Source organism: Propithecus coquereli, unplaced genomic scaffold (genome assembly GCF_000956105.1).
Source record: "Propithecus coquereli isolate 6110/MARCELLA unplaced genomic scaffold, Pcoq_1.0 Scaffold4, whole genome shotgun sequence".
Classification (NCBI taxonomy): Eukaryota; Metazoa; Chordata; class Mammalia; order Primates; family Indriidae; genus Propithecus; species Propithecus coquereli.
Genome location: NW_012149729.1, coordinates 2,132,717 through 2,148,827, shown reverse-complemented (window position 1 = coordinate 2,148,827; position 16,111 = coordinate 2,132,717). Strand labels below are relative to the sequence as shown.

Sequence of the window (16,111 nt, the reverse complement as noted above, 5' to 3'; positions counted from 1 at the left end):
TCTTTCACCTCTATAGTGAAGAACCTGACCAGCTCCTCACAGGACTGAAGCAGACTCACTGAGGAACAACTAACTGGTGCATGTTATTAAGTTTTCTTTCCTCCAAAGTCAGACTGAGAATGACAAGTCATCTCCTATAGCACTTCACAGCATGCGATTTGTAAGCCACACATAATTAACTGCTGCTAGAAAAAAAAATATTTAGAAAGGATTTGCATCTTATATGAGTTACCCCTGGCTCTTCACCTGTCTGTGTCCTGCTTCCTGTCACTGGCACGGTGACTTAGATTATAAAGTCTCATGAGGAATTGCTAAATGGAAGGATTTAAGGAGGAAGGAGAATTTTTCTGTGATTTTCAGTTTCAGAAAAGCTGTACACTTGTTAGAACAACAAAAATAAAAGTCTCCTGTGTATGGTGAGTTGAATTAGACACATATGAAATGCAACAGGATTTCCATTCCATTTTTCAGCAAATGATATTAATTTACCAGCTACAGCAGTGGTATCTAGGGCTATTTCAATAAAATTGAGTATTCAATTTTGCTTTCAAATTGAAGAAAAATATCTATGACTATGATTTCACTAGCAACTTCTCTAATGCTTTTTGACTCATATGTAGATACGTAGTGCTGAAAATTCTTTTTAAATCCTCAATATCAATTTTGTCTGTTTGAATTAAGGAGAGGCCTAAAGTGATTTTTATTAATTTAACCTTATAATTATTTGTGAAAAATTAGTATGGTTAACTATTCAATAAAATATCTTTAATCTATTCCAGATCTATTATTTTGTATGTTGAATTTAGAAGTTCTACGATGACCACCTATAAACTAGGCAATTAGGGACATGTTTTTAACTCTATGGCCCAGTTATATGCATGGGATATATTAAAGACTATATTAAAGAATTAATGTTCATCCTAAAAATTTTAACATAAATGAAAAACTCATAGAGAATTCAACTTAACCAAAACTATATAAATAGGAAAAAAAGGATATATCCAGGAAAACAAGAGGGACACGAAAGGATAAATTGGATTGCCCAGTGAATTACAGTTCCTAAGACAGTATCTTTCTCCCAAGAAAACAGCTGTTTGAACATGTCATTACATAGCTTCTCTTGTCTAGTTTCAGAAATAAACAAAAATTATGCACATTCAACTCTTCAGATAGGTCTCCTTCGATGCTTAATAAAGCAAATGGAGGAAACAAATTGATGAAAAAGACAAATCTGCAAGCTGATTTTTACTTGTACATTAAAATGTGACAAGCTACTTGAAAGACAATAAATAGTTTGTTTCAATGGAATAATCAGTTCAGCAAGACTAATTTATTTTAATATTTAAAGTGTATCTGAAATTAACCATCGCCTGCTGTTTCCATATAGTATTTACATTTGTAAAACAAGCATGATGACTACCACTTTGATTTATTAGGTATGAACATCTCCATATTAAAAAATGTTGTACAGAAGTATACATAGAAAAAAAAGAAAAATACGTAAAATGAAAACCTTAATTTCAGGAATATTATTGCCCTCAAAATGTGTATCTAAGAGGTAAGTAAATTTTTACTTTTTTGCTATCTTGAATATTATTTAATCGAATTAGAAAAAAAGATGCTCTGGCTCTACCCCTCTGAAAAGGAAAACAGATTCTCTGATTTGTGTGTTCTTCCCATCCCCATGGAAGGAGAGGACTCAGCCTCCTCCTATACATACTGATGATGCAGTACAAAGGCCATAAACCCAGAGTATATGAATGGACAATAGGTTCTTTGATGAACAACTGTCAAAAAGAATGTCTTTGTAGCAACACTTCTAAAACTAAAAAGTGATTTTGGTAAATCCTCCATATTTTTCTTTTGTACTCAAGAATGCAATTTGGCAAGTTAAATAGTTATCCAGGAGTATATTACACAATTAACTCTCAAAGATGCAATGGAAAATGCATTGCCCACAAATAGATGTAGCATGGGATTATTACTTAGATTTTTATTTAGCTATGCTAGGTAAGCCTTGCTTTTCAAGTTTTTCAGGACAAAATCATCTTAATTATGATAAACTATATACTTTGCGATGCTTGACTGGTCAGCTATTTATCTGCTAGGACATACTCATAATTGTTTCCTGAGAAAAATCTTTGTTCTGCCTCCAGGTATTCCCTTAGCACCTGGTGGAAGGTTGGCCACCAATTCGGATGAAAAATCTCCATATGCCACCTCCATTTCCATAAATAGGTATTTGCATCTGCCATCCACAAACAAAATTTGCATGCCACGCACTTGCCAAAGAACATAACCTTCAACTGCCAGCGCCTATGATTTTGACTATCATTTCACGAATCTATATGCTATGATAGATCCTTTTTCTCTTATCTTATTAGTCATTGGTTCTGAACCTGCTTGCACATTAGTATCAATGATACTATTGATATTTGTACCAGCACTTCTAAACCTCTATACATACATCAGTATCCCCTGGGAAGTGTTTAAAATATTCCTTCCTGGGCTCACTCCAAACTAAAAGAAAAGCTTGGGCACAGAATGTGGTGAATCCTTTCAAAATCTCCCCCAGGCAATTCTTTTTCTAACAACTGTTAGAGATAATGTTTTTATAGCAACATTTCTACAACTAAAAATTATTTTGGTGAAACCTCCAAAACATATTTTTTACCCAATCACACCATTCAATGAGTTAATTAGTTACCAGGAGTATATTGTACAATAATTCATTCACAAATAAAAGTATACTGGCAGCTAGAGAGTACCCTAAAGAGATTAAAATTATTGCATATGATGATAAAATGATATATAATGTCTACTATGTATAGAATGACTACGTATAAAGTGACTTTAGCTTAAATAATACTTGATTCCTGCCTTTAAGTCATAAAATTAAGTTGGACTACATCATAATCTGTACAACACTTTGGAATGTCCTCATCTTATCAGGTGCAGCCATTTAATGACTGGTTTAGAGAACAGACCCTGGGATCAGAAATCCGAGTTCAAACCCTGGCTCTTACACATGCTGAGTGGTCTCAGCCATTCTGATTTGTACTTTCTCTACCTAAAAATGGAATGTTATCATCACCCTCATAGACAATTAAATGGGATTATGTTTGAATAGTGAGAAGTAATACTATTAAACCAATAAAATGATAGAGAATTAGAACTAGAAAAGATCACATAACTTTTATTTTACCTTGCTCTATTTATAGGCGAGGTGTCTGAGATTGAGACCATAAATGTCTCCAGATCATGAAGTCAGTGGAGTCAATCTTAGGCAGTTTGGCAAAACTAATCAAATAAGCCTTTCAGTTAGTTGCTTAGGTAAAAACTGTCATCTGATAGATTTGTTGATGAAAATCTCTGTAATGACTGAACCTGCAGTTTCTTCAGTGGTTTTCACTATTGGAATAACAATAAGAAACTTTGCCTTCTATTGCACTGGGTTACTTTTGGAACACAGTAGTCAGACATTCACACTTACTGGAATATATTCTAAAGACAAAAAGAGTGGCAAGGAAATATTCACTTTTACTATGTAAGTTTGTTGTTGGTAGTGGTACTGATACTATATTTCTGAAACTATTTTGTATGTATTTTAACACAGCAAATGAGTAAACATATTGATGCTATGGGGAACCAGGAAACTCATGATTTAAAAAAAAAAAAATATTTCTTAACCAGAAAGTGATAATATGTAGGATGTTGGTTTCTAAATTTCATTATCACTAACAAAACAAAACAACTCCCATAATGCCACTGTTGATTATAGGCCTGATGCAGGAGGTATATAAGCTGAGCCTATAACATCTCATGTCCCAGACAACAAAGACTGATAGGTCCACAATCAAAAAGAAAAAAGAAGAAAAAAATGAAAAAGAAAAGGAACACATATACAACACACACACACACACACACACACACACACACACAGCTCCTTTGCCACAATCTGATCATCAAAACTAAATAAATAAATCACATAAACTGGTTATGACACACCAAATTTTTAAAAATCCATGAATCTGTAGATAAAACACTGGGTGAAAGGTAGTTACAGAAACTTTCTCAAATTAATACCCCACAGCTTATTAAAATCACAAATTTAAAAAGGTACCTTTATAATAGAAAGAACTGGCAGATGCCACCTTAACCAAGTGATCATACTTAATTAACATCACCAATACCGGGAAAAACTGTCACCAACATGGCTTTTGATACGACGCAATGGGAAGCACAAAACATCATGTAGGTGGTAGTTTTGTCAAAGATGTTTACCTGACTCCAGTTATGAAAAAACAAGACAAGTCCAGAATGAATAACATTTTATAAAACTAGTTTGGACTCTTCAAAAATGTGATTATAATGAAAGCCAAAAAATAAAAAAAAATAAAAAGGCAGGGAGGCACTCAAAGGAGACTGAAGAGTCGTGACAATCCGATGCAATGCATGATCCTGGATTTAATCCTGAATTGTGTCCTGGATTGGGGAGAAAAATCCCAGCTTTTATAGACATGCTGGGATAATTAGGGAATTCTGGATATTGATTGTATGGCACATATTTCTGAATCAATATTAAATTTCTTTGGTGTAATAATGAAGTGATGTAAGAAAATGTTCATTTCTTGAAAAGTATACACTGAGGCATTTCAAGAGACATTTGAAAGGCTTTTTATTATAAATATTTTCAAGACTAAGCTTTATATTTTAGAATAAGACCTACAGAAAAGTTACAAAGAGAGTATAGGGAGTTCCTGTATTCCTGAAAATTTCCTGAAAATTAAAGTTTCCCTGAAAATTAACAGCATTTATTACCATGGTATATTTGTTAAAACCAAGAAACACTGGTACATTACTATTAACTAAACTCCAGATTTTATTTGGACTTAACAAGTTTTTCATTAATGTCCTCTTTCTGTTCCAAGACCCAATCCAGGACAGCACATTGCATTTAGCTGTCATGTCTCCTTAGTCTCCTCTGATCTGTGACACTTTCTCAGTCTTGTTTTTCATGACCTTGACAGTCTTGAAGAGTACTGGCCAATTATCCTGTACAATGTCACCAATCTGGGTTGGGATGATGTTTTTCACATGATTAGATGGGCTTATGTTGGAGTATAGGGAAAGAATATAGCAGAGGTAAAGTGTGCCTTTCTCATAACATCATATTAGGAGGTACATGATATCCACATGCCATCACTGGGAGTGTTAGTCTTCATCCCTTGTTAAAGACAGTGCCTGTAGATTATGTTTTCCCCTCAGGTTACTTAGGTCTGTTTCCTTTCTCATCACCCCTTTCAGTGCATAAATTTGCAATACAATTGATTTCATTTGTCTTAGTCTGCATTCCACACTGGGATCCCCATGATACCACTGGTTGATGTATACATGAGCGAGTGTGTATTATTATAGTTTGCATATATTGATACACACTCTTTGTTATGTATGGATCTATGGGTTTTGGCAAATACAAACAAGTATGCATCTAATATCCAGTACCATACAGAATAGTTCCTTTACCCTAAAAATGCCATGGGCATCTATTTGTGGCCAATGACTCCCCACTTGCTCAATCCTTGGCAAACCCTCAACTGTTCCATTCCTATAGTTTTCTAGAATGAAGGGAATCATACAATACATATAGTCTTTTGGGTTTAAGTTCTTTCATTTGCATTTAAGCTTCATCTATGTTACATGAATTAATAGCTTGTTTCTTTTGATCACTGAGTAGTATTCCATTGTATGGAAGTATCACAGTTTATCCATTCCATAATAGTATCGAAGAACATCTTGACTTCTTCCGATTTTTAGTGATTATGAATAAAACTGTTATAAACATTCACATGCAGACTTTTGCATGGACACAAATTTCATAAACCTTTGTATAAAGACCTAGTAATGCAATGTTGGAGTCATATGGTAAGTCTGCACTTTATACAAACTTTACACAAAACCAGTAAGTTGTCTTCCAAAGTGGCTGTATGATTTTGCATTCCCACTAGCAATGAATGACAGCTTCTGTTCTGCATCTTCACCAGCAGATTTGTTATTGTCAGCTTTTCTGTATTTTATGCATTTTAGTAGGTGTACAGTAGTACCTTGTTATGGTATAAAGCTATTTTAAGTGCTCTCTCTGTTGCTGGTCTTTCAAATTTAAATGCTACACAAATTCTTCATTAAAAAAAAAAACTTCACTTTAAAAATAAAGCTCCCCAAATACATATTCATAAGATTTTAGACTGTATATTTCAGATCATGTAAAGCCTTTTCCTTTAAATTAAAAAAACTATTTTTTTTCTAACTAGAAAACTGGACGAATATATAGAAGACAGTGCCAATAGCCATAACATCCAGAGATGACCAACGGTTTCCTCTAATTGAGTGTATGTGCATGTGCATTCAGACCAAAATACATCTAAAGACCTAAAGTAGGTCTGTGAGTCTAAGAAGGAAAGCCAGGTGTAAATGAAGAATGACAGCAAGCAAGGAAGTTATAACAGAAGATAAATTTGGAGAGACAGAAGTTCATGTAGATCAGGGGTTCTTCACCTTTGGTGTGTATCAAAATCACCAGAAGGGATTATTAAAAACAGATTGCAACCCTCCACCCTGAGTTTCTGATTCAGCCAATCAAAAGTGGGGCCTGAGAATTTGCATTTCTAACAATCTTCCAGGTGCTGCTCATGCTGCTGGCCCAGGGCCACAGCCTGAGAACTCCTGGTGGGCCTGCTACACTGTGATGAGGAGTCTGATTTTTATTCCAAATTAATGGGAAGATACTGGAAGATTTTAAGGACAGAATGCTGTGATTTGTTTAGAATTTTGATTAGATCATAGGGCTGAGGTGTGAAGGTTGGATCAGAGGGGACAAGATGACAAATGGGAAAGTAGTAAATAGACTATTAGGGAAATGATGGTGCCCTGGATGTGGGTACAGTGGAACTGTTGAGATGTGGATGGATTCAGAATAAACATAGGGAAAATCTGACAGGACTTGCAAATAGATTGGGTATAAGGGAAAGGAAAGAAGGAACAAGGAGGATATCTAGGTCACTGGCTTAACAACTGCCTCTATAGCTGACTTTGTAGGAGTACAAATCATAAGTTCTCTTTCAAAAATATTTAGTTTGAGTATCTATTAATATGCAGTTGGGAATACCAAGTATGTAGGTTGGCTATGCAAATATGAATCTCCATGGGAGAAAAATATTAATAATAAAAATTTGGAAGCATTAGCATATAAATGATATTTATAATCTTGGAATCTATTGAGGTCATTAGTATAGATCAGTGGTTCTCAAGCAGGGTTGATTTTGCGAGGCCTCCCCAGGCCTCCCTCGCAGACATTTGGCAATGTCTAGAGACATTTTTGATTCTCTTTCTTCTAGTGGAGGTCGGAGGAAACTACTGGTATCTATTAACTAGAGACTAGAGATGTTGCTAAATATCATAAAATACACAGGACAGCACCCAACAATGAAGAATTATCTTGTTCAAAATATCAATAGTATTAAGGTTGGGAAACCCTGGGTTAGACAGAAAAGTTGTCATTCATGTATGAAGGGAGCAAGGGAACATGAGACCTTTCTCAGATATATAATTGTGTAGAATATATATCACTTATGCACCTAATCTAAAAACTGCTTAACTATATTATTTGACTGGCAGAGAAATAAACTAAAAATAGCTCAAGAATTACTCATAGCATTAGACTTAAAATGGCTGCTGTTAAATACTGAAAAATAGTTACAATAAGGAAATATATAAGGTAAAATTAATGTAGTAACAGTTTAAATGAAAAACCCTGATTCATAAATCCATAAAGATCATAAAGCCTCTCCAAGTCTCTTGTGTTAGATTATTCTATCTATAGATTATTCTCTCTATATATTTTTATTCAACCTGTTGAATGAAAAAATGCACAAATATATAAGCACATGAATGAATTAACAGTATAGTTCTCTTAGGTATTAACAAATACATGTACCAAGAAAACAGAGGAGGAAGTCTGGATTGTGACTGCAGACTCACAACCTCTGGAGTGTGGGTACAGACTTACAAAATTCCTAGAAATGGAAGAATTCCAACAGCATAAAGGGGGTAGAAGAATAGGATTTGAAATGAATAGAAATCCCGACTTCAGTTTTTAAAAAATTTCCAATATATGGAATCATTCTAGAATCCTTCAACATCTAGCACTGCATAAGCAGTCCATTATTACCAGAAAATTTCAAGAAAGATTTTTGAAGGGTTTATTCTCTGGAAGATATCTATGAATACAGTCTTCAGGTCTGGGTAAGATAGGCTGACATTACAGAAGACAACTTTATAGTCAGTCATTGGAGCATACCTACTTCCTAAGTAAGACTGTCGATAACCTTTCATATATACTATAGGAAAAAAACAATTTAATGTTAAAGGGAGTAAGAGGAAGATCTTCTCGCAGGGAAAATGGAAGAAGTTAGAGAGATAAATGACTTAGAAGCTATTCTATAATTAGTCGAATCACAATGAACATAAAGAACAGATGACTTCAAATATAAAGATGAGCCTTTTAATCCATGGCCAGAAATTACTGGTTACCTTAACTCCGAATCCAAAGAAGTTACAACTGTGCAACCTTGGACACAGAGGGCTGACCATAACTCACCCTTCCCAGCTCTTTATCTTCAAGGGCCAGGACCCCAGTGCTTTCTGTGAAGAGTTTTACTTTTACCACAGGCCGAGGATGGGTGGTGGTGAAATCTCCTTGTGTTCCCCATCTGTAATGAAATAACACAGATTTTCTTTAGAACACAGCATTATTATTTTTATTTTTTCCCAGAGCAATGTGTCTCCATACAATGTACATTAAGTAACACAGGATCTTTTGTGCTCAATGAGATTTTTATCTTTGCTTTTGTCTCTAACGGATGGCATAGTCAAGAAGGAAAATAACAATAAGCTTTATGGCTTGTTATAGTTCTCAGCTATTTAAAAAAACTAGCATGTTAGACTACAGAATAGAGTGTGTTGTAAGAATGTAGGGTAAGGAAAAGCACTGTGGATGTAGCTATTGAAATCTATTATTTTATTAATTCAAATGCACATTATAGCACCATATTACTGTTAGCTGAGAAAAATTCCTAAGGTTTTGTTTATGTAACAGAGAAAGTTTCTCAGAAAACTATTCTTGCGTGCTGAAGACTACCCGATCTCTTTTGTGGAAGTCTTTACCAAACATTTTCTTTGCTTTTTAAAAAATGAGCATAATTATTTTAGATTTATTACTTTCTATGACTTTTAAAGCTCCTGTCAAAAAGAAATAAATATGCATCATAAAAATATCAGTGTTTTGCAGTTAATTTCCCAAAACATTCTCTTAGGAATGAAATAAGTCTGTCGACATCTGGCTTTTCAAATCATTATAACAAAGTAACATGTTTTCTTGGATTATCTTTTAATTAATAGCATCTCGTCTTTACCACATACCAATTCATTCTAGCTTATTTACAAACTTAGCTGGCACATACCTGATATTAAAAAATCTTATCAATATTTCTCATAACTCAGAGAACACAGGCAATGAGACAGCACAGCATGAAGAAAATGACACTGAGCAAAATACCACATACAAGGAAAAGAATATGAGATTAACAACAACAACAAAAAGATACATGTTAAAAATAAATCACCCAGTAAAAAATACCAATTTCTTTATGTTGTCTTAAAAAAACAATTTACCATTTTCATGGAACTGCCTATATTTTATTTTATAAAACTTATTCAGAAAGCGTGTGACATACAGAAAACTAAGGAAAGCAAATATAATAAAAATTGAACAAATAATTGTGATTATGTTTCCTTCTATCAGAGCATTTATAATGTCATAACACATGTACAATAAAGCAGAGCCCACTTCGATGACTGAAGAAAACCAGCATCTAGTCAGATTCTATTCCTTTGAAACTAAAGTCATTCATATGCCAGAGGGAAAAGAAAGATTCATTTAGAAGGAAAAGCAGCTTAATTTCTATTGTAGACTTCTAGAAAGGGGTTAGCGAAAAGTCTTTTTCACTATTTCATAGAATTAAGATGTTCTGATATAAAGCAATGGTAAACAGGAATAAAAATAAAAATAGATGATTCAGAATCAAAATAAGGGAGTAGACAAAACTTTTCATTTTAATGTGTGTAATCTTAAGCCTTGTATACAGTCAGGCAATCTAGTTGATAGCCTGGAGTAGATTCCCATGACATATCCTTATTTGGTATCCTGTGGTTAAATTTGGAAGATTAACCCTTGGAGACATTTTCTTATAATTGAAATCAAAGGTTTTTTGTAGTCATATAAGCACAGTATATTACTTTTCCCCAGAATTTGCTGATCTTTTAAACTAAATTCTTTTTACAAAACTTCTTTTGTGTATTATATTGATATTCTTTCTCCTTTAATTTAAAAATCCTTTGAAAGTATTTATACTGCTTTCTATGTTCATTTGAAATTCCCAAAGTACTACAATATGATTCCTCAAAGAGAAAAATGAGTTTTGTCTTTTAACCCAGTGCTTCTGATATTCTACATGAAGGGAAACAGTGTTTCCAGTTCCAAATAAGCCAAATAACAACGCACATGCAAAAACTGAGCTCACTCATGGCTCCATGAACATCAAGAAAAACTGTTTTCTGGCTGGGGGTAGTGGTTCATGCCTGTAATCCTAGCACTTCAGGAGATAGAGGGAGGAGGATTGCTTGAAGCCAGGAGTTCCAGACCAGCCTGAGTAACATAGTGAGAATTCCAGCTCTACAAAACATTAAAAAGTTAGCCAGGGGTACTGGCGCATGCTTGTAGTCCCAGCTATTCAGGAGACTGAGGGAGGAGGATTACTCGAGCCAAAAGTTTGAGATTTCAGTGAGCTATGCTGATGCCACTGCACTCCGGCCTGGGTGAAAGAGCCAGACCCTGCCGGCTCCCCCCCAAAAAAATGCCTTTTATCTTTGCTCCTTCATAGACAAGTATCTTTAAAAACTATTCTACACTATCACTATAGTACATCTCTTTTACTCATTAAAATATTTTTGCGCAATGATATATTTTAAAAAGTGTCCATAAAATGAGGTTCAGTTAAAGATTAAAATGAAAATGAAAACCAACATTCCCACCACTCAGGTTGAGATGGAGAATGTACCAGTACATTAGGAGAGCCTCTTTGTGTTCTGCCTTGGTCTCATCTTTCTCTCCTCCCCTCCCTCACTACTCCAAAGTAGCTAGAATCCTCAATTTTGTTTATAATTCCCTTGAATTTCTTCTTAAAGAGAATATTTTTAGTATTTTACCTCTAAGTGTGATCATTGTTCTAGGTTTTTGGTAGATGGTCTTTAATAGGTAAAAGAAATTCCCTTATTTGTTAGACACATACACGTAAATAAATCTGGATAAATGTGTGTATATAAATAGTGTATCATAAATATATACATGATATATGGAGGATCTATATTATATATCATAAATATATCATATAAATGATATATGATGAAGATATATGTGTATGTATTTATGTATATTTGTAGAAAGAGAGAGAAAAAGAAGATAGAATGTATATTCAGAAAGGAATGGGTGCTCTATTTTATCAAATATTTTCCTATATTTATTGAGATAATCAGTAACTGTGGTAGATTACATAATCTATTTTCCGTTTTTCAGAGATAAACTTATTTTCCTTTTTTAAAAAAACACGTTACTGGAATGAATATAGTAATATTTTGTTTAGCCTTTTATATAAATGTTCATTATTGAGACTGGCCTATACATTTACTTTCTTGTATTTTCCTTGTTTGGTTTTATTTATGCCAGCCTTATTGAATAAGCTGAAAAATGCTATTTTTTTATTCTCTGGAAGAGTTTATAAAAAAAAAATAGGAATTATCTGTTCTTAGAACTCACCTATTAAACTCTTTGGACCTGATATTTCTTTATAAGAAAGAAGATATTTGCTACTGATTCTATTTCTTCATTGGTTATAGTTATAAGACTACTCAGGTTTTCTCTTTCTCCCTGCCCAATTTTGATAAACACTATTTTTCTAGGAATATATTTATTTCATCCAAGGTTTTCAAAAGTATTTGTACAAAGTCGTAGATATCCTTTTATCTGTTGAATCCCTACAGCATCTGTAGTTCTCTTTTTTCATTTGTAGCATTTTTCTTTTTTTTTTCCATTTTTAAATTTGATAGAGGTTTGTCTCTTCTATTATTCTTTTTAAACTGCCATCATTTGACTTTGAGGATCCTCTCTATTATATCTTTATTTTCCATTTCATTACATTCTGGTCTGTGTTATTTTATTCTATTTCATCTGTGTTAATCCTGCTGTTTTAAAATTTTAAGTTAAACGTATGTATCATTAATTTTAAGTCTTTCTTCTGTTCTGTATAAGCATTTACAACTATAAATTTCCTTTAATACTTTAACTAAAGCATCCCATAAATTTATAATGTACTATTTTATAATTTAGCTGTTTACAGGTATCGTTTTAGAATTTCTATATGTATACATTTTTCTTTTTTCTTATTAAGTGCTTCCTTATTGTATCAGATTAGATAACTTATATAATATTAATCATTTGAAATAACTGAAATTGGCTTTATATTCTAGAGTATGTCTGTGTGTGTGTACATGGGTACAACTTTTCCATAGCGCTCAAAAAGAAAAAAGTGTTCTCCATTATGGGTACATTGTTGTGTATATGGCCATAAGATCAAGCTTGTTAACCATGCTGTTTAAATCTTCACTGATTTTTGGTACCCTTTATATTGCAAGGTAAAAGTATAAAACTTCCCATCAACACTAAGATGTTGTTAATCTCTCTTTATATTTTTCTCAACTTCCAATGTCCCATGTGATCATATAAAAATGTTCAATAGCAACGATATTCATTGAGTATGAACTGTGTATTATCACTGACCATCCCCAGACCATGATTACTTTTTAACCATTAGACTTGTGTAAAATTAGAGAAACAGCACTATGCTAAGAATGGTGATAAGAGATAGATAAGTTTAGAGAAGTCAGACAAGGAATCTAACCAATGTATTTCAGAATATACCATTGTTTATTAGAAAAAAAGGAATTAAAATATACAGGAAAACATTAGTAATCTAGAACCAGGAAAGGAATCCAGGATATCCATTCCTGAAAATAACATGTCAATTAAGGCAGGGCCTGATAGCCAAATCACAAGAATACATCTACTACATATGAGGTCTGGGACTTGTGGGTTAAGGGCAAGGAATGCTAATGACCAGTTACTGTGAAATGAAGAAGGCTTAAATAATGTGTTTTCAGGCAAAGAGAAGCTGAGGCACAAGGAAAACAGCAGATTCTAACTGTAAGAGGCCAGAAGACAAGGCTTTTATGGACATTCAACAAAAATGTGCAATTTTAAGGTGGTACATAAATATAAAAATGGTAGCATTTAATAGTTCTTATAAATTCCAACATTCCATGATATAAGCATAAATTGGTACCACTTTGATAATTCTTCTGTGAAAAATCAAAGTTAAGAAGATATGTACAGTTAGAAATTCATTATTAATTCTAGAATGAATGAGTTAAAACCCAAACCCTCCCCTCACCTCCCCCAAAAGAGGTGGGGAAGGAGGGAAGAAGATAATAGGCATATCTTTAATAATCACCAAGATGCTTCCTTGTTTCCTACTTAATTGGCATGTTTAAACACTTTCAGTAATTAATATCAGTTATTATCTTCTTACTATTTCTCAATATTATGTGATAAAAGAATACATTATCTTGCTGTCAATTTGCTTTGACTCAAAATACATTGCCTTTCTCTACTTCTATGAATGTATTATGTATGAGGATTCAGACTTCCAAAGTAAATGTTCAAATGAATAAAATATCTACAAAGCCCCTTTATGAGGACAGCAGGTCTTCTTGGCTATGAAAACAGAGAGTAGTTCACATACCAACTGAAATAACATTAATTATGTATTTGCTATTAAATAAAGTATATTGGAAATTTGTATACAAAGCCAAAATGGATGTTCATATATTTTAAATTAGTAAGACTACCTCTGAGAATTCATCCTAACTAAATAATTGTAAGTATTGAAAAGAATATAACCAAGAACATATTCATGGCAGCATTTTATGTAACAGCAAAAACTTAAACAACCTAAACATCTACTATTAAGAGAGTGATTATGTAAATTATGGGCATATGATGGAATATTTTCTTGCCATTGATAATGATGGTTATAAAGACAATGTAAAAGTATGCGTGATTTAAAGTGAAAAAAAAAAGGAAAGGATACAAAACTGAATATGTGACTTTTGCTCATTCAAAAAACTTGCTGAGTACCTTGTATGTGGCAGACAATATTCTAGGGTCAGGAACTAAAGTCCCCATCTCTTTGGGACTTATATTCTAACAGGAGATTATAGGTAATAAATAACTTTATTATTACATATTGTAATATGTATTTCTTCCCACCTCTATCCTGTATTCTTAACAACTGGATACCTCCATGGTCCCTTACAATAGATAAAAACTAGATTTATAACTGGTTCCTGAAGGATTCTCAAAATTATTGTGTTTTAGAGTATGCTGAAAATCATGAACAGTGAAATAGTTATGTCAAAGCCATTCAAATTCCCTCAACTCAAAATTCATATTGACTCCACACATAATGTATACGTAATGTGTCTATTCTAATATTTATTAGTGGAATCTATGATTAGAGAAGCTAAGTACTTAAAAGTAGGCTCTACATTCCTGATCTATAACCAGCATTACAGAATTAAAGTGTATATAACTTCAATAATTATTTCATCCGTTATTTTCTATTTAACTCTTGTTTATGGAATTCTTATATGTACAGTTTAAAAACATGAGCTAGCTGGTTCAATCAATTTGATTTATAGCTTGATCTTGACATCTTCCTTAACCAAAGATTATATGAATACTAACCTGTATTTCTTCTGAATGTTTCCATTGCTTAAATCTTTGAGCTGTCTGAAATTTAATAGTGATAAGAAATGGCAGTTTTACTTAATTTTTCATGTCCCAATCTCATTTGGTTAAGAAGTCAAATATATTTATAGAATTATATAAACTTGGGTTTGGTTTTGAACTTTATGTCCTACAGATCTTTCCTGAGCTGTGCTGTACTATTTTAATTATTGTAGCTTTATAAGATGCTATGATACACGTTAGAACAAAAAGGAAAGAGACACTTTCAACTTACTATATTTCTATACAAGAAAAAGGGAGGTCTCTTCATTTATTAAAATCTGTTCTAATATTTATTTAGTGGGATCTCAAACGTTCTTCTTTTATATAGTTCTACACCTTCTTTAACTCATTTCATAATATTTTATATATTGGGATTCTAAGGAATTTATTTCCTCTATATTGTCTGACTATTGCTGGTATATAAGAAAGTTATGAATAAACTCTTTGTTTTTCAAATAATAGTTTTTTTCCTTTTCATTTCCAATCTAATGAGTGCTTTTTTAAAATGATGTATTCTTCACCAAATTATCATTAAATGTGTTACAAAGACTTATTAAAACTATCAAAGAACAATGACATATACTTCCAAATGCATCACTAATTTTATAACAGAAAACATTAAATAAAGATCTGACTACAGGAGTATAAATGAAAGTCTATAAAGAATTATACATAATTCTTAAGATTCTTCATGTTGCAGTTTTTTAAGCCATCAACTATAGCTAAATTATCATTCTCATAATTCAGGCATTTTACAATTAAAATGATATAATAGATTCATTCGAGAAAAGAATAAAAGTTTTGGTTCTTAATTCAAACATCCAAACACCAAATATTTGGTAGCACTAATTCATACATTGTCCTGAGAAGTAGAAAAATCTTTCCAAAAGCTTCCTGTACTAAACTTCAAGTAGGTCAGATCTTTCTGTCCTATGGGGGATTTGCTCAAGAAGTGACTTGGATTCACTCGATTTATGAAAAACAGTAAGGACTGTGTTATTCTCAAGGACTCGAATTTGGTGAGAAGGTAGATGGGGACTCTCCCCAAACTCATTAATGGGAATCTAGCCTATAAAGATAAACAACTATTAT

At 32.9% G+C, this 16,111-nt stretch overlaps 1 protein-coding gene across 1 annotated transcript in view; it reads right to left on the bottom strand.

The window, feature by feature from the left end:
- Nucleotides 1-16,111, bottom strand: part of CADPS2 (Ca++-dependent secretion activator 2) — a 645,614-nt gene that overhangs the window by 256,339 nt on the left and 373,164 nt on the right. Inside the window, exon 6 of the mRNA XM_012652730.1 lies at nucleotides 8,657-8,768. Within this exon, the coding sequence (XP_012508184.1) occupies nucleotides 8,657-8,768 (112 nt within the window). The remainder of the gene's footprint in view (nucleotides 1-8,656; nucleotides 8,769-16,111) is intronic.